This window comes from Sander lucioperca, chromosome 2, assembly GCF_008315115.2.
Source record: "Sander lucioperca isolate FBNREF2018 chromosome 2, SLUC_FBN_1.2, whole genome shotgun sequence".
Classification (NCBI taxonomy): domain Eukaryota; kingdom Metazoa; phylum Chordata; class Actinopteri; order Perciformes; family Percidae; genus Sander; species Sander lucioperca.
Window position 1 is genome coordinate 11,218,098 of NC_050174.1, and position 19,186 is coordinate 11,237,283.

At 39.3% G+C, this 19,186-nt stretch overlaps 3 protein-coding genes across 6 annotated transcripts in view; all 3 read right to left on the reverse strand.

Annotated features, from left to right (window-relative positions):
• Nucleotides 1–2,281: 2,281 nt before the first annotated feature.
• Nucleotides 2,282–7,467, reverse strand: LOC116056833 (F-box/LRR-repeat protein 2-like). Its single transcript, XM_031309196.2, has 11 exons — nucleotides 7,438–7,467; nucleotides 7,093–7,240; nucleotides 6,559–6,719; nucleotides 5,674–5,828; nucleotides 4,488–4,571; nucleotides 4,168–4,234; nucleotides 3,795–3,917; nucleotides 3,537–3,664; nucleotides 3,152–3,268; nucleotides 2,899–3,006; nucleotides 2,282–2,474 (listed from the first exon to the last, which is right to left on the reverse strand). The coding sequence occupies exons 3-11, from the start codon at nucleotides 6,589–6,591 to the stop codon at nucleotides 2,378–2,380; spliced, it is 912 nt and encodes a 303-aa protein (XP_031165056.1). The 5' UTR covers nucleotides 6,592–6,719; nucleotides 7,093–7,240; nucleotides 7,438–7,467; the 3' UTR covers nucleotides 2,282–2,377.
• A 1,910-nt stretch (nucleotides 7,468–9,377) lies between these two features.
• Nucleotides 9,378–11,545, reverse strand: LOC118493219. The gene is made up of 2 exons (XM_035992260.1): nucleotides 11,370–11,545; nucleotides 9,378–11,182 (listed from the first exon to the last, which is right to left on the reverse strand). The coding sequence occupies exon 2, from the start codon at nucleotides 11,012–11,014 to the stop codon at nucleotides 9,458–9,460; it is 1,557 nt and encodes a 518-aa protein (XP_035848153.1). The 5' UTR covers nucleotides 11,015–11,182; nucleotides 11,370–11,545; the 3' UTR covers nucleotides 9,378–9,457.
• A 288-nt stretch (nucleotides 11,546–11,833) lies between these two features.
• frmd3 (FERM domain containing 3) overlaps nucleotides 11,834–19,186 on the reverse strand; it is a 59,157-nt gene continuing 51,804 nt past the window's right edge. For all 4 annotated transcript variants that reach the window (XM_031309005.2, XM_031309003.2, XM_031309004.2 and 1 more), the window contains 2 exons: nucleotides 17,828–18,062; nucleotides 11,834–17,244 (listed from right to left, as the gene is read on the reverse strand). In XM_031309005.2, coding sequence (XP_031164865.1) covers nucleotides 16,764–17,244; nucleotides 17,828–18,062 — 716 coding nt within the window. In that variant the 3' untranslated portion in view covers nucleotides 11,834–16,763. The remainder of the gene's footprint in view (nucleotides 17,245–17,827; nucleotides 18,063–19,186) is intronic.

Sequence of the window (19,186 nt, forward strand, 5' to 3'; positions counted from 1 at the left end):
CAACTGGGAGGCATCACTAACACACGCATTTAACTAAAATGGAAGGAGTCTTCCTCTGTCTGTCTGTCTGTCAGTCTTTCGAGTCAATCTGATTGACTTCACACTTGGCGGGTGTATAGCTGAGGACCCAAGGAAGCTCTTGAGAACTTTTGGACACTTGTATTAGTACTGCGTTACATACACACTGTGTGGTGTATTGAGAAGGAGACCCCTAATTGTTACACTGCCGAACGGCATGCTGGGTATAGCTCGCTCTCCGTCGCTTACTACAGTACATTCAAGAACAGCATAAGAAAGAGAGACCACATTGTTGCAACCTCAAAGAAATCAAGCACCGCGATGTAAGAAGCGGATTAACACTTTTGTTCCCAGAAATAGCCTGGTCCCAAAGAGCTAGTTGTTAACAAAGGACACATATTTCTAGCTTTGCTAGGGGACGCAACTATGTCATGGCAGGTGTATTGCTAAGGACCGAAGGAAGCACAGTGTAGAGTGAGAAGGTGTTTGGATAAGCGGTAAAGCTGCAAGTGGCAATACCAGAGGTCAAGCGGCCCGTTCCGAACAGGCCCGTTTTTAATGGGCACTAGTAAATACAATATCCTCTAAGATCAAAGTCCAAGGTCTGAATGTCCAGGTAGCTTTTTCATTACACTCAATAATTTTCAGAGTTCAAGCAGTTTCCTTAAATTCCATGAACAAAAGAAAACCCCACCCTTTAGGCCTGTACATGCCTGTGAATAGAGATAAATGGTTCCTTACACTGTGCACAGTCCATTTTCTACACTTAATTTGTACATGTATTTTTTAAACAAACACATGACTTTGATATCTCACTTGGATATGGCCTGTTCCGTGTCGTTTGAAATCTCTGCCTCACTTCCTGAGGACTTCTTGTCCTCTGGTTCTGTGTCATCTTCTTCCACCTTATGCTGTTCTCTGAAGCTGCTGATGAACTCCTCTAAGGTCACCGTGCCGTCTTTGTCGACGTCCAGGCGGTCGATATGCCGTTTACTTCTTGGGACGGGACATGGAGCTCCTGACAAATAGTAGAGAACTCATGTTTTTCAATCCGCCCTGAATTATCCACATCGTAGCTGTGGAAGAGAGAACTCAGGCGATTTTGTTCTTCCTTACTCATGCCCCTTGTTGATGTCACTTTGTTAATGTGGCTTTAAAAACTAGGAATAGTGCTAAGTGTACAGCAAAGTCAAATAGTTAAATGTTGCATTGCACTTCCTTTTGGTGAGAATCTGATGGCTGTAGCCAGCTGTTAGGTGGGTGCAAGTAAAACAATTAGCTCCAATTTTGAAAAAATCCCATAGATAAAAGATATAATCCTTCAGCTACCTCACTTTTACATCTTCCCTCCTCCTCTATCTTTTTCCCTTTTTGACACGTGGATTCTCCTGACAAAACCACCCTCAAAGATGGTGTTAAAAATCCTGTTATGTAAAACCATGACTGGCATCAATGTGGAAGAATCCCGCTAGGCAAGCCAAAAACAGGGAAATAACAGTGTGGCCAGGATCTGCAGGAAACTTTTTGTTTTCTCTCTGAACAGGTTTAAGTGAATATTATCATAGAAATACAACATTTTATAGTTTTCCTCGCTTGCATTTGTATAGCATGTGTGCCATTCACTGCATATGCATTCTGCAAATGTTAATTTTTTCTACAGTATCTTTAACTGCATTCCCACTCAATATTCATTCTCAATTACGTTTCGAGGGAAACATACTTTGTCCCGGATTACGTTTGTTTTTGATGTATCACAAATATGTTTCTAATCAAAGCCTAACAAAAGTATGCTACTTATTTTAACCCAAACCAAATCTTTTCCTCAACATAACCAAATAGCTGTCGCTGTTACAAGGGTGTATTGAAACCATAGACTGTATATGAAGATAGACAACGGTTCTCAACTTCCTCCTTTTCTTAATAATGTAATTGAAATTGCAGTTTAGTTGTATGGGAACATAATTTTTTAGGGGTTGCTATGAGTGATGCTTGCATGCATCTTGAATGTAGCAGAGAGCAAACCAACTTGTTAAACTGCATCTTTTCTTGTTTTATAGGCGCAATCTTGCAGTAAAAGGGAATGGAGGTAATGGAGCGTCTGGATGGCAGGGATACATTCATCTCCAAACACACAGTCAAACACATACAGATACATTCAAATGCGTATTATTCATCTCTTAACATAAATAATAATCCTTGAGACCCAGCAGGCCTCATATAGCCCATTACTGTAATATCAAAGGAATAAATGCAGTTATTGTTATGACATTGCTTCTTTATTGCATAATTTTACTTATAGTTTTGCACTTCAATATGTTGTATGTATCTGTCCAGTTGTGTGCAGATGTTTGTGTGTGAGTCAGGGCAGAGGGTAAACTTTAACAGTAGCGTTAACCTCTCTGATCTCTCTCTCAGTGGGGAGATGGCCACAGCCGTAGAGATGCAGCACCTTCAACCTAAAGAGAGAGAAACACGGAAATAGCAAATAAGTGTGCTAATATGTCACAGTGCTTTTTTAGGTTTTCTAGCTGAAATGTATCACACGGTTAGATGTTTGGTGTTGGTAATTCTGGATTATAACTCCCATTATTACACCACTAGCAGCTGATACATTTTGTAAGACAGCACACCAAACAGTTGGTCACTGTATTCATGGTGTACACAAGGCTTCACTTTGATCACCACTCAAATGGATTTCATGCTCTGCTCATCACAACAAAGAGAAAGGGCCTTTTGTTGCATGTTTGGTAATTATTATATCTTATGAACGTCCTAAAGAAATATTGTAATAATAAGGCAGATACAGGGTATCCATACAGTCATATATCTGTTTGGCTATCTGTTTAAATCTAAATGAAGCTATCTTATTTGTGTGTTTACCTCTTGCAGCATCTGCAGAGCTTCAGTATATTCTCTAAGGTGATGTGGCAGAAACTGAGTTTGACAGTGCGAAGGTATCTGCTGCAGTAATTTGCCAGCAGAGTAACCCTGTGTCACACATGCACACAAAAAAAAACATTTCTGTAAGTTAAGTTACATTAACATGTTACTCATCAGTTGTGGCAACAAGGCTACTCACAGTCACAACACAAAAAAATATACAGCTCAGTTTGTTGTGTGACATGTGTTGTACCCTCTGTTTCCTGTGCCAGTGGAGCTGAGATCCAGCTGCTGAAGTCTTCTACATCCCAGAGCTAGAGATTGAACTCCTGCATCTGTTACTCCCTTGCAGCCACTCACGTCCAGAGATCTGACACACAAACACACACAGACATACGCACACTATTGTTGCTAACTGTCAAGATGTTAAGACCACATTAGTCAAGACTACCAACCAAAACTGGATACACATGAGTACAAAACCTGCAGTACACACTACATCTGCTGGTACAAATCCTTCTGACATTTCTGTTTCTTTTTCTTAGGGATAAGGTTAGACAACGCTAAAGTTAGGGTATGTCTCAAAGGAATTAATGTCAGTCAATACCTAAGCATGTGGCTCAAGTTTTTGTTTGTACCTGATGCAAGGTGTGTAATTGCGGATGCTGTGCAGTGTCAGGTCAGTGACTCCAGGGCAGGAACTGAAGGTCAAACTCTGAAGTTCGACACAGTTCTGAAGCAAAGTGTCCACTGCGGCATCAGTAACCTGTTTACAGTAAAGGCAAAAGCAGAGAGCATATTTAAATCTCTTTGAGACTTTGTACCGTAACATTCAGAGATAAAATGTATTGATCATACAAAGCTGGAATTTCTAAGTCACAAAATGTCAAACTTACCACATGTAGTCCAGTGAGATTTAGTGAAATGAGGCATTTGAGCTGTGATGTCATCACTGTGAGACTGTGTATGTTGACTTTTGGTACCTGTCCGATGTTAAGATGCTGAAGGCCAGGACACATCTGAAACACAGAGACTACAAGCTGTACATACTTCTGAAAAACATATTGTGTTGTTATGTTGTGCAATATTCAAATCTACATTTCTTGAGGAAAAATATAAAGACAAAAGCTATAGGAGTCTTTTTCCCATGCTAAAGCATGTTTGAGACATATTTTAGACATGCTATGTGAGGCTATTTTCAGCGGATTAAAATAAGATGAGTTGCATTTACTTTTCGAAATAAAGTGTTTACTTTTCGAAATAAAGTACCTCATATACTGTCTGTAGACAGGATGGAGTAAGGAACTGACAGCCAAAGACCTCCAATCTGCACAGACTGATATGAAAATACACTCACTCACACAAACAGAAACAAACAGACATGTGTACACATCCTGATTATATCTAGATGGATTATTCACTAAATGCAAAAAATGTGAATGGTGAAAATGTAAATGTAATTCTCAAGTCCACTTCAGGAGATGAACTAAGACACATTCTTGACAGATGAAAAATACAGCCACACAACCAAAATCATCTTCTGCTGTACACTGACAGTAATATATAAATATAGACATTTTTATACTGACGTTTCTTTGTGCCTCATGACGAGTTTCATCAGTGGGTCATCAGTGACATGACAGCCGTTCAGGACAACAGATGTTAGCCGCAACCTACAGGGAAGATAAATGAAGGATTAATACTTTCCTTAAACACCCACAAATAAGCAATTTCACCTTCAGTTTATTTGAAAACCTATAAATCAACAAATATGGAGATAGTTGTTTTTACTGGACAACAACAACATGACCTCACCATATATACTGAGTCAACCAGCATGCCCGCTTTTGTGTGTGTGTGTGTGTGTGTGTGTGTGTGTGTGTGTGTGTGTGTGTGTGTGTGTATCTGTGTGTGTGTGTGTGTGTCTGAAAACCAACCAAGGGGCATCGACGACGTGGTTTTGGTCTCACACACGCATCAGCATATAAGAGAAAACCAGTCATCTTAACAACTTTGTACAGCAAATAGGTCTTAAGATCAACCAGAAGAAGACAGAGCTGATGATGCTAAACATCCCAAATCCCCCCACAAATACAAATAGAAGACACAAACCTACCCATGACCAACCATTTCACTTACCTAGGCAGCATTGTCAGCCACGATGGAGGAGCAGGCAACGACATCACAAGCCGATTCAGCAAGGCCCGAAACACCTTACAACTAGACTAAACATCTAAACAACGTCTGGAAGTCTGCCCAGTACAGCACCAACACCAAGCTGAGACTGTACCAGAGCTGTATCCTGTCTACCCTGCTACACGGCTCTGAGTGCTGGCGAACAACTGAAAGCGATCTCCACAAGCTGTCGACCTTCCACACCAAAAGCCTACATAAAATAAAGAGAATATTCTGGCCCAACACCATCTCCAATGAACTTCTACTCAGCCAGTGTAAACATGACAACATGGCTACCATCATTATGAGAAGGCGATGTAAATGGATTGGACATGTAATACGTAGAGAGCAAGAAAACATCATGTGAACTGCCCTTCACTAGACACCAGATAGCAAACGTAAAAGAGGCCGACCCAAGAATACCTGGTGTGAGCTGAAGACCCTACATCACACCTGGGGCTCTATAAAAACACTGGCCTAAAACAGACAAGAGTGGAAATCCTTTGTTGCTGACCTACATGCCAACAGGCATAATGGGCAGTAAGTAAGTAACGTATAGTGTGTGTATATGTTTTTTGTTTTTTTTTACTAAAAACTGACCCTGGGCAGCAGTCACTCAGTGCTTTCACTCCTGTGTCTGTTGCTCCACTCCAGCTCACGTCCACACTGGTCACATGATGACACAGCTGACCAATCAGAGGCAACATCTGGTCCCCATGGAGACAATGACCAGTGCAACTTGTGACCTTGAGTTCCTGTAATTAACAAATGACAGGAAAGATATAATGTGGACTTTTCACATAGTTAATGTAGAAGCAGAGTACACTCCTACAGTTAAATCACAGCAGAGCAAAACTTTGGTAAAGCAAATATATTTTACAGAATTGAAACACTATACTGTATATTGGGTAATTTAAATCAACTCAATATTTAAAATATATTTCAAACAAGTTGCATAAGAGAGAGATTTCAAAATGTGACAAGTGAAATTTTTTGGGTTAGGGTTATATATAGGGACAATATAATATGGTGTAATCAATCCAATCAGAAGTCTTCTCTATTTCTAAAAAAGGGAGTTTGTACAGTATGTTATTAGTAACATTATTATTTCTATTACAATTAAAAGGGTATAGCTGTGGTGATTTACTGTTTATGTACACTTTATGTACTGTATTTAATATGTTTTGTTGACATTGACAGTAGGCAGACAGATTCAGGATGTGGGGGTCAATAAATTCAGTGTCAATGGAAAAATGTAAAATAAATCTCATTGGCAAAACATTCCCTTTCTTGCCTTTCAAGTGGAGGATGTTTAACATAACACACAGGTAGCAGCACAGTGGCTTATTGATTAGGAGGATCAAATCCTACAGTTTGAGGGCCATGCTGTAAAGTCATGTGATAGCAGACATCCAAAAAGCTTTCACCAAACGTTCAACCATTACAGTGTTTCTGACTGTAAATAACCCCACAATTATGTTTTACCTTCAGAAAGTTTCTACACAGAGTGAAAAACATCTCCAGCCCACAAGAGGTGAGAGACAGGCCACTGCAACTGTACAGACACAGACTGCGAGGATGACGTCTGCCCACACAGAGTAGCCACCAGTCTGTTAGGTTGGAGTTTTCAATTCTCAGATTTCTCCCTTCAAAGAGAGAACAATGTAATGTTCAGTAAATGGTAGTATGTACCTGTTTTAGTGATTCAAAACTTTGGCTCTGACCTACAGTGTGTGTACAGGTATGAGAACATGTGATGGTGCAGGTCTTATCTTACTGTATGTTTGTCCAGGGAGTGGTAGAGTACAGCACTGCACTGGAAATACTTACATCATGAGAACACACCATGTGTTGTGGCGCATTTTAGAAATCCTACTTGGAAAAGTTCAGGACATCCCACTTACCTATGTCATTAACTCCAATGTTTAACCTGAACCTCAAAAGGCCAAACAGCTTCACTAACACCATTTATTAGCCAAATATTGTTTTAAGTGTCTACGTTGCAGCGGGCTGACTCACAGAGTGAGTGATCAGTGGCCAGTGTGTGCAGGCGGTTGCAGACCTGCAGCACTCTGCACAGATCACTGTGAGGCAGCAGAGACAGGATGGACAGCCACACCTCATCAGGCAGAGACAACCAGCAGTCACAAACAGGGACACCTGCTGGCTGACAGGCACAATGACACGTAATAACTCAGACAAAACAGATATTTGACAGAAAGTCAAAGCATTCTCTTAATTACAAATCCTTCTGAAATACTGTAGTGCCATAGGCTTTTAAGCATGTGATGAATGTGATCATATTACATGTAGATTAACATATATCATCATAATAAACAATGTGCAGAAATAAAGATTTCTTACGCTGTATTTGCCAGTTTGTTTACATGCACATGCACCTGTAAAGGCAAACAAATAATTATATATTGATGTTTTATCTGGCTATAAAAGTTATAATTCTTAGGACTTTTGTTTTTTTTTGCTTAAATTGGAAAGAAATTAATCATCATTGAATGTTACTAAACGTTTACTTTTGGAAGTCTTTATGGAAGACAATCAGTTTAGTTCAATAGCCCTTCCTCCATCCATCTTTTTTTCCTGTCACTTGTGACTTTCGTTAATTAATCGCTACAATTTGAAACATAACCTTACCCTAACCTTAACCTTTTTTTAACGTTAACTAAAAACTGAAATGACATTGTGAGGAATTGATGTGTGTCCAAATACAGGAGATGAGTCAGCATAATGAGAATGTGAGAACAAGTTTTTGTCTCCACAACATGATAAGTACAAGTACACACACAGAACTCTTTCTTTAACTCTAAAATCCCCTTTATCTTATGACTCGCTGCTGCTTCCGATTACTTGTGGAATTCATTTCATAATTCCACATATCTGTGTTGTGTGACACCACAACTATAAACCATGAAAACTTAGCCCTTCATATGACTTGTTGGTGACTTTGGCTTTTAAAATTAATTATTTTTTACTCACCCAAGGCTGGTAATGTTGGTCCGGGGTCATCATGAAGAGATGTGTGTGTCTCTGTAGATGGCAGACATTTGTGTGTGTGACTACAGGCTGACGTAGGTTTCACTTTGTCCTCTGGTGTGTGTCTTTTTGTGTGTTTGTTTACTCCTGATGACGGAGGTCTGCAGGAGACAGGGGGATGTTCAGCTTGACACAATAGTAAAGCACGATACATTTAGAAAACATTTCACCAGGCACGTAGAGCTAATGTGACAGAGCCATGAATTCCTTTTGGAAAAATTTCAATATTTTGAGAGTAGATATTTTTTTCTATCAAGACGTGCATTCACTCCATGTTTTAATGTGCAGCTTAGTTTTGTTGCTTGTTATCAAATTGTGGATCCATTATTTGCAATAAGACTCAAAAATGAAATTGCTGAATGGGTGAAGAGGATGAGGAGTTATTTAATAAGCTGAATTGAGGTAAATTTGAATGGTTTATTTTAGTGTGAAGGTACAGTAACAAATTCAAATTGATGTTCATACATATGTTTGGCTCCTTATCTGTTACCTTTGCAATATTTCTTTATTGGTTGGACAAGACAGGGAGACACTTGACTTTTCACAGAGTCTCAGTGAGGCTCCTTGACACCCAGCTTTTGTCTTTTGACCTTTGACACTTCTCTGACAACCCTTGACGTCTGGATTACATTTGATTCTCTCTGAAAACAAACCTGAATCGAGAAAAGACAGAGGTAAATCACACAAGGACACACACAGAGACAAACACATGCAGTATATTCATGCACACTCAAGACCACTTAAAAAAGACCTCTTAAAATTAAGAAATGTTTTCTTGTGGCCTCGTCATTTACTGTATATGTCAATGATTTGTGAATAGTTCCCCCAAAGAGTCATTAAATGATTTTAGAGGCATGAGGAAGTAAAAAAAAAATGACTAAAGGTGAGAGAAAAGTGTTGACTACTTTCCTGTCCTGTAAATCAGGTTTATTTTGTGAGGAGACCTGACCCGCAGGTTGGGAGCCACAACTCACAACAGTAATGGGTGGCCCTGGTACAGCATTTAAATATATTCCAATTAGGCATGGGCCTGTTACTGGTTTCAAGGTATACCGTGGTCTGAAAAAGTCATGGTTTCAAAACCACTCAACTTTTCTGTCATACCGTTCCTAAGGTATAAGCTGTTTTATATGAGTCTTCAAGGACAGAAAGTGCAGTTTAGAAATCCCTCTCCCTGCCAGTGTGCAGTGTGTTTAAAATAAAATGCATTGTGTTTTTTTTTAACGCAACCACAATACCGTGAAACGGTGATATTTTTCCTGAAGGTTATCATACCATCAACATCTTATAACAGCCCATGCCTAATTGGAACATGTCTGCCTTGATTATGATATTAAATACCTGGGTTAGTGGTGAGTGCAGCATTCTCCTCCACAACGGTACCATTATTGCCAGGTACAGTCCCCAGTTGCTCCATATGCGTGTTAATAACCTCATCAATTGAGGTTATGACTCCTCCAGTTGCTTTTATTAATGCACCACATGTGTTGCTATCAAGACCCAAATGTGTGTTGGTGGTAATTTTGTTTCTCTGACGAACAGGTCTACTGGCTGCAGGTGTTTCCTTCACAGTCAAACTGTCACAATGTTTGTGATGTCCATGTTCAGTAAGTGTTGCCCTACTTCTATTGTACTGAGATCTGTCCTGGTTTTTATTAATGACATCTGAACTCTTCTTTGTGATTTCTGCAGCTGTAACCCTTTTGCTTCCTGCCTTATTTAGACGTTTTTCAATCTGAGGATTTTGTGGTGCAAATTCTTCAGATGTCTTTCTGTCATTTGCAGGGGAATCTATGAAGCATCCCGGTTCGGTATATTGGCTTTGTCTTACTCTGAGGTGATGCAATTGATCCACACAAAGCTGGTATCGCTCATATACAGTCAAAGTTGGCCATGTTTTCAAATGACAGCTGATGTTTGAAGTCTTTTCCATTCGTTCCTGTGTCTTCTCTGGCTCACTGTTGCTCATGTTATTCTTTGCATACAATGCAAAAGCTGAGCTAGATTTTTGCTCTTCATTTATCGTTCCCTTCCTTTCGTCCATCCTAGCATCCTCTAGTTCCTCTTTCGCAACTTTCATCTTTGTTCCCACCTTCCCCTCAACCTTTAATTTTCTGAGCTCCATCTGATGTCCTGATATGTCTCTTTCTGGCTGAGCTCCAGCTGTTTTATAATTCAGTTTCAAGTTACTCCCGGTGCCAAACACCATGCTCTCCACATTGCTCCAGCACAATGTGGATTCTTTAACCGAGCATGTTGCACCATCTGATGCAAGCGTTTGATTTGTATTTCTGTCTGATAAGCTGGTGTGTGGTCTTTGATTGGATATGAACAGACCGCTTGTTCTGCAGTTGTTGTCTTGGCTGGAAGTTTGTTTATCTGTGACATCCTTTAGCTCCTTACTTTTCACATTTTCAGGAGTTTCTCTGTACTCCTTATCTCTCCCCCCTGGGGTAAAGGAGGGGATGCAGGGATCATCTGGAAAAGCTCTAAATACCTCATTGACACCTGCAGTACAGGAGACAGGATGATAGTATTTAGCGGCAGATGAATGCTTATATGCAGGTGATTTTTTCTGTGTATTCCTCCGCTCTTCATCGGCAAATATCAAGCTGTCAGCTCTGCAGAACTCGTGGTGAACCTCTGACCCACTACTGAGGAAACTTTGAGCCCAGTCCAACACATGCCTCAGCTTCTGCTGCTCACTAAAGAGAGAGTCACTGAGAAGATGAAGGTTCAGCTCCCGGTTGATGATCCTTCTACAATTCCCAGAGTCCTCCAGGAGTTCAGACACAGTACGTCCAGCTCTTGTGATAGGATGCGTCTCCATAGTTAGGTTTGCTGCTTGAAAAGTCATCTGTGGCATCCATGTTTTATCAGATTTCTTCATTCAGTCATACAGTCAACAGGGTTATTTTCTTTCTCCATATAACGCCACATAGTCTTCATGCATTCTTCTTCTGTCATTCATTTGCTGTTTTGTGGAATGTGTTGTTTTCCTTCCAGGAAATGGATGGTCAGACTGTACACACTAATGTCTTACACTGACGACACTATCCTGTTAAAACAGAAGAAGAAAAACAACTATTTATGTATTATATTTGATGCACTACCCAAAAGTAACCATCATGCAACACAACCTATTATTGTCTCTATGACTGAGAGGTGAATTTGTCTGTCAAAGCAATAAAACAAAAAAACAGCTACACTACAGCACGATCCAGCTTAGAACAAGTCACTCTTACCTCAAACATGTCCTCTCCATTTGTTTCAGTACAATTCCTCTTTTAGAGTAGGTGTAGTAGAACTTACTTGACATCTTTGGATGAAGAAGTTTTAAACGTGACACATTTTCTCATCCAATAGAGAATAAACTGATGTCTAGATGTCTAGAGTCTAGTGTTGATGGTAAATGTTTGAACACTCCTTGTTTCCCAGAAATCACAACATCACCATAGAGATACCAACACAAATTGCAATCTCACTTTCACACCACATGAGGGAGCCAAAACTTTAAGAAAGTTTGGAGAAATTGTCTTTCTTCTCAGGTTCATACTTCAATGTGTGCTGACAGGATGATAGAAGAAATAGAATAATTCTATATTTAGGGATCGAGATGCTTTTGGATGCTTCAGAGATTAAACCCAAACCTTTAACTTATTAACCACAACAAACAAAAAAATCATCCACGCAATAGGCACAACATTTTAATATATATTCATTAGGGAGCTTTATTGTGGCAGTATTAACATATAAAACAATCCATGTTTTCTTTTATAACATACAAACATTCAAAATTTTCACTTCACAAAGGCTTGGTTGTCCCAGAAGAGAGGGGGTCATTACTTAGAGATTTAAAAAAAAAAAACAATTCTGATTATTCTTAAATTATATCTCCCAGAGTTTCTTATTAAAGGAGACTGAATGACAAAAAAGTAAACAAAAAACAATCTGACTAACCAATAAAACAACAAATCAGTTTGACTAACAATCAAAAACAACAAAGTGACCGTGCAAGAGGATCTGCTACTGTACATGCCCACACAACACTGAAATACTATAAACAACAGCTTATTTTTCTTTTATCCCATGTGATGTCCAATAGTTTTGCATATAGTAGACCTGAGTTCAAATATTTAAAATCTTAAATAAATTAATTAAAAGCAGTATTTGTGTATTAGGTTTAAACAGCTTTGAATTTTGGATGTTACTTTGACTGATAATTAAAGGCAGGTAATTCAATTTAAGGTTTGTAAATACTTGACTCATGTCAAGAACTTAGTAATAATACCTCAGATATGACATCAACTGGTGTGTGATCTTGATGATGTTTAATCACAGTTTTATGTAACAACAAAAACAAAAGTTGTACTCTTGGTCCATCTATATGCTGTAAAACACAGGAAGTCAGATTCAGTGGCTCAAAACAAGAGCTAAATCTCAAAGGGGTGAAATTCCCCTTTAAAGCCATAGGCTAAACTGATGAATGAGCTACAAACTAATAAAATGCTACAGTGTCATATGGGGCCAAAGATCTGTTTTTAATCACAGAACCGAAAGGCCTTTTGTTGTTTGCAATGAGTTGAGGTGTCTCCATTCACTTGGTACAGTTTGTTTTTAAACATCTTAAAAGCAATTAATGTTTCTGAATTTAATCGATTCAGTTAATAGCATTCTCCGTTAGCAATGAGGTTATGGTGTTAGCATTTAGCGTCTGGCTTTAATGATTTACACATGCACAGCAAAAGCACAATGAAGCTAAATAGTCAAAAATGTTAAAGCTGCTCTTCAAGAGATTGTAAAATAATAGTTTCCAAGCAACCATCAAGAAATCTTTTTTTTTTTTTTAGATCAGCTAAAAGGAAGCTAACAGAGTTAGCAACCACATGTATTCAGTCTTGTCAAGTCAATAGTTAAAATGAAGCCCAAAGCACATAGTTTGGCTTTTAGCTGTGGTCACAAAACTGATGACCAATGTCTAGTTTTGATTTAGAGAAACTCTATTTATTACTCTATTTCCTCTTCTTCTTCTTGGTAAAAACACAGAGAACATGCATTCATCTAAGATGGTCAAGACAGCCAAGGCTTAATTTTAGATTACTTTATATGGACAAGACACGCAGAGGAAAGAAAGAAAGATTTTTTTTTTTTGCCACAACTATAGACACAGTATTTACAGATGAGGGCATGCAATTTGCATTGAGAGGTCAGAGTGAGAGATACCCCGGGTTAGTTAGAGGGGGATGGAGCACAGAAATAAAGGACCAAAGCCGGGGACAAACTATGTTGGTGCAGCTGAGTACATGAAGCCTATACAGAGAAACTTCTATTTTAAATCTACAATGAATCACTTGAGCATTTTGGTGCATGTGCATACCAGAGGAGCAACAGTTAAACATGAACAAGACAGGATGATCATGATGATATCCCCCTCTGTAAGTTATAATGGGATGATGGTGATCATTTAGCAGTGCATACAGATCAGCTTCATCCACTACAGTGAAGCTCAGAGTCTGTGATGTTAAATGCAAATGTCGTCATCATAGTGGTTTGGCCCTTCGCTTGGTTTCAGCATTGAAACTCAGTGCATGTGCTGTAGTAGGAAAATAAATGCTTTGTCCCAAATAAACATGTTTTTGTTGTTACTGCATATTTTCTATATGCATAAAGCTTGTTGAGGCATAAAGTTTACAGAGATCTATGACAACACAGCTGATAATGTAGTATTTGTGTTTGTGTTTGAAGTGTTTGATCGATTATAATGAGAGGGCTTTCATGGTGCACTGCAGAGGCCTCTGTAGCAGCAGAAGAGTATGGAGAGTGATTTCTGAAAATTAACTTTAAAGCATTAAGTTAAGTTTTTAATAGGAGCCTAAATAGTGTGTGAGAGCTTTGATAGAGAGATTGGCTGATTTAAACTCCAGGTTGCTACTCCTACTTTGATAGCAGCGTACCAACTGACTGTCCGCTCTGCCATAAAGCAGTATGGAGGTTCAGCTATGATGGCCAAACTGCAGCTCTCAATAGTAAAGACTTTTTGGGTAATATTTTTTGATGCATATGTAATTGATTGAAATGATGCTACAACAACAACACAGACAGCCATATTTATGTCTAGTTACAGACTTAGTATAAATACATACAGTGTTTGGATAATTACAATAGCATATGGCAAGACATGTACTGTACTGTATTACTTTAATGGATAGACTATATGGTGTATGCTGTGATTAGATGCAGGTGTTTTAGACATACACTGTATTTGTTTTTTTGAACTGCTAATGCCCTTTCCTGAGAAGTTGATCCAAATCGACCTACATTTTGAACAGAACTTCTTTTAAAAAAAAATTTGATCATCGCTGTAGCTCTCTGTTCTCATCTCCATGCACACTACTGTAACTGACAGGCACTGTCTGTATGATGAACAATCACGTGGTGATGGCTGTACGTTCCCAAAAGTGACTTCTCACCAGAGCTACAGGAGACTGATTTAGTCTTTAGTCAAATGATGATTCCAAGTACACAAGATCATATACTGAATTACAAAGACCAACACAATTTGCAACAAATAAACCCCCAGCATTAAGACACAACCTACAGTTAATGCCTTGTTCTATTTTTCTGTACCAAATTTTTTTTTTGCATCGCCTCTCTGTTTTACCCTTGTTATTTTTTATCTTTGACTTCACAGCTCAAGACATTTTGGGGAACCCCAGCCATATGAGCAGTGAATGTCCATAAACACAGCTTTATATCTACTTAGACCAACAATCACATTTCTCAAACTTCCCTTTTAAACACCTTCCCCATCTATATAATTACTGATAACTCTGGCTTGTTGGTCACTGATATTAAAATGAGAATATACTGTCATATACAAACAGCTGTAGTCATCTAAATGATAAACACAGGATGCTCAACATGATGTTACCACATATATTCTTAGAAATGGCTACATATCATTTCTAGTTTGAATTAGTTACTAAAAGGCTGAAGATAAATACCTGCGACTGTACTCCTACTGTACCATGTTCGTTCGTTCGGTCTGATCAACATCTAACCAGAGAAAGACCTGTATGAGAGATTAAGACCATTAAACGCATCACTTGTCCCATCATGTGTCACGTAGCAGCAGTGTAGTTGGAGTACACACATCTGTTCCTTTGGGCATTTTAAGTGTACCATCCTATCACTTCATATCCCTCTGAAACATATACAGAGCTCTCCCAAAAGTAGCACACCATTGATTAACAAATGACCCAAAATAACGGTTTTACCCACCGTTACCACAGTAGCTTTTAAACAAAGACCTACAAGTAACCTCTTCTTCCTTAAGCATTTCTTTATATGTTTTCTGTTAAAACTCTTTTAAAACACACTGAACGATGCACTAGTAGCCTTAATTAATGAGCTAACATTTAGTTCAGAAGATATTTAGAAGTTCAACAAAACACAAGTTTTATCATCACAAACAGACCAACGTTTCTCTCCTCTGCTGCCCTTCTGTTTCCAAAATGACATCACATAATCTGAAACAGTTGTTATTTGTGGTCTGTGTAAAATATTTGTGCTATAGCCTCTGTAGGAAAAACCCAGGGTGCTACTGAGTCAACAAATGCTGACAGTAGTCCTAAAAAATATCTTAAATTTCTCAACACCCATTGCCCCGATAAACTTCAAGAAATTAGCTTTTTTTGTAATCTTTTGTAAACTCTTAATTTCAAAATAAACTCAAAGTAGATCCTCTGACTGAAAAATTCCTGAAAGATCTGGATCACATAAAAATGTACAAAACGTTAAAAACAACTTATTTAAGATTGGTATTTACTATCAATATTTCTCTCTTGTTTTTAAATATATATAATGTACCTCTGACTGTGGCTATTGTTGCGTTCAGTGACAAATCAATCATTTCTCCTTCTGTCGCCACCAACTCCGTCATGACTGACAGGCTCTGTGACCAATCAGGTGCTCCACTCTGAGGGCGAGAACCAATCAGAATGGTTTGCGATGTTTACCAAAGAGTCATTGCATCAGCTAGTCAGCATCAGGAGTGAACAGACCTTTAAAACGTCTATTAAAATAAAACCAACAACTTTTTTCTTTTCTGAACCTTTTTGTGACTTTTTCTCTGTTCATAATGTCCCTCGTTTTTTTTTATTTTCATGATCTTTCCCTTCCACAGGTTCTTCCTCGAACACTTAACAGTATTTATTGTTCTCTTTCTTTTCAGTTCATCACTGCCTGCCAAAAGTGTAAATCTTAACAAGTGATTGGATCCTATTATTAAAATCTTATTTCTCTCTTATCTGTCTTTTTTCTTCAAGACACAAAATTATGCTGCCAAAGAGGTGAAACTAATCTACTTGTTTCAGATTAATTCAATCAAAAATAATGTTGTACAAAGACAGTATTTCCATCTCAGGCATCTTTTTAACAGTGCCTCCTACAGCTATTGTGTGAGCCCTCCATTGATCCATTGCACCTGCTTTCCAAGTGAACTAATTTCATCCCATTGGCAGACTGGTTCTTTTGTCTCACCAGTTGTTGAGACTGAATATAAGATTAAATGATATGTTAAGACAGACATTTGGGCATATTCCCCCCTGCAGTGACTCCTCACTCTCTCCTTCCCCTACTCAGTCTGACCACAGGTTCTCCATGGCCATGCTGATCCTACACAGGATCCAGCGCCGTAGTGGACAGTAATACTCGTAGTGAAACTGCTCAAACTCTGGCGTCTGGCGGATCTCGTGGAGGAACGACACGTCAATGTCTGACTCCAGCAGTAGCAGCAGTGTGGGCACAGTGACAAGCAGGACGCCCATTACCACGGCAACAAAGCGGGCCACGCTCAGCAAACATGCGTTGACTCTCTCATTGGACGACAGCCGGAGCAGGCTGCTGGTCAGGACTCCACCCATTCGACTTCGCGCAGCCAGTCGGGTGCGTTCGTAGGCCCGGTCTCGCTCCCTCTCTGCCTCCAGCTGGGCCTGGATGTCGGGGTCGGCATGGAGCTCCCTCAGCAGCCTGGCGGGGCTTTGGACCGGAGAGGAGAAAAGCAAGTCGACGCCTCTCTGACTGTCATCCACTGGGGTGGGTAGCATGCTGGCACAAGGGCTGGAGAGGAGAGGGAAGATATATAGTCAAAGAAAACACGTATTATTACATAATATAAGTAAGAATTAACCAGGACCCAAAAGACTAAGAAAGGGATATTTCTTAAAGGGTGATGTTAGAGCTTACGTTTTCCTTTAGCTGTAGCAAAGGCAGGTTTCAACTCAAAAGAGTCAAATCACAGAGATACATGTTGCTACAGACATGAAAGCATAAAAAAATGGCAAGGCAAGCCAGGCCAAACATCTGGGACTGGCAGCAACTCTGAGGTTTGCGCCAAAAATATGTGCTCAGGAAATCCAAAGCATGGTGTAAAAGACAAGTGCATGCCAGGGGCACTGTAGGCTACCATGAGAAAACAATGGATTTGCATCTGTTTTGCTTAGATAGCAGCAGTAAAGCAATTTGGCCACCTCACAAATGTAAATCCAATATTAAGCCTCCTTTTAGCTCTGTTTTTGGTCTCCACCAACTCCTGAGATAAATATCTTGCTCTTAAGCTGCTAAATGTTCACCAGCTGGTTGCTAACTTTTGTCTATGTCTGTATAGATAGTGATTATAGCTGTGTTATAAAACTCTATAGACCTGTAGACAAGCTCAGAAATGGTGAGTGGGCTGCTGGCCTCGTTGTCTTCCTCCACTTCATCTTTAGGTTTTGGTGTCTGAGGTCGGAGATTTGAGGTTTCCATGGAAACACGGGGAGGCTGCATGTTGTTGCCTAAAGCAGAGTTTCCTTCATCACTTTGTTGCTCTGTGTCTGCAGGTGCAGCTGAAGGTTTCAAAGGAGACAAGGGGACAGAGTCCTTCACAGAAACAACACCTGGTGAGGGAGAGAAGAAACATGTTTTACATGACTAATTATAGATAACTTCCATTAACTTGGGAATATAGACCTACAGAACTATCAAAAAGATTTCCTATGAAAAGACAAAATGCCGTGTAACAGCATCATCACAAATCTGACTGAAGAGCGTTCATATCAATGGTAATACTTGTTACAAAATAGATAGTCTACAGTATTAAGTTATATTAATAGCTACTAAATTTAGTAAAGGTAAAGGTTTCTTCTACTAAGGAGAAATGATACGATTTTGGCTGTTATGTGCCATTAGTAATACTCTTAGTGCGTTGTCTCAATTCCATATTTCATACTAATACTATAGTACAATGTATACACTAAGTACTAATTTGGCAGGTTACAGTTTTTATACAGTATGCAAAAAAATATCCCACACTGTCCTATTTCTTTCTTTCTTTTTAAACAGGATGCTACACAGCTAAAGGATGTCAATATAACTGACGTAATATTACTGCTATTTTAAAAACATAAAACTTCACAAATATCAAGCAAAAAATTTCTGAAGTACTAATTATTTTATTTTTATCTGAGTTGTTGAAGGTCCCATGGCATGAAAATTTCACTTTATGAGGTTTTTTAACATTAATATGAGTTCCCCCAGCCTGCCTATGGTCCCCCAGTGGCTAGAAATGGCAATAGGTGTAAACCGAGCCCTGGGTATCCTGCTCTGCCTTTGAGAAAATGAAAACTCAGATGGGCCGATCTGGAATCTGCTCCTTATGAGGTCATAAGGAGCAAGGTTACCTCGGCTTTCTCTGCTTTGCCCGCCCAGAGAATTTGGCCTGCCGATGAGAAAGAGAGAGACATCATGGCTTGCAAACAAGCAAAGTGGCAGTTGGTCAATGCCACCCCCCCCCCACCCTCTCCTCTTCAATAGCATTTAAAGCTACAGACACAGAAATGGCACATACTAAGGAAAGCTCATTGTGGGACTGGCTCTAGTGGCTGTAATTCTGCACCAAGGCTGAATTTCAGGAAAGAGACTTCAGATACAGTATTAGGGGACCACTAAGGTCTATATAAAAGCATCCAAAAAGCAGCATGTCATGGGACCTTTAACAGAGCTGACGCACCTTTATCTACAA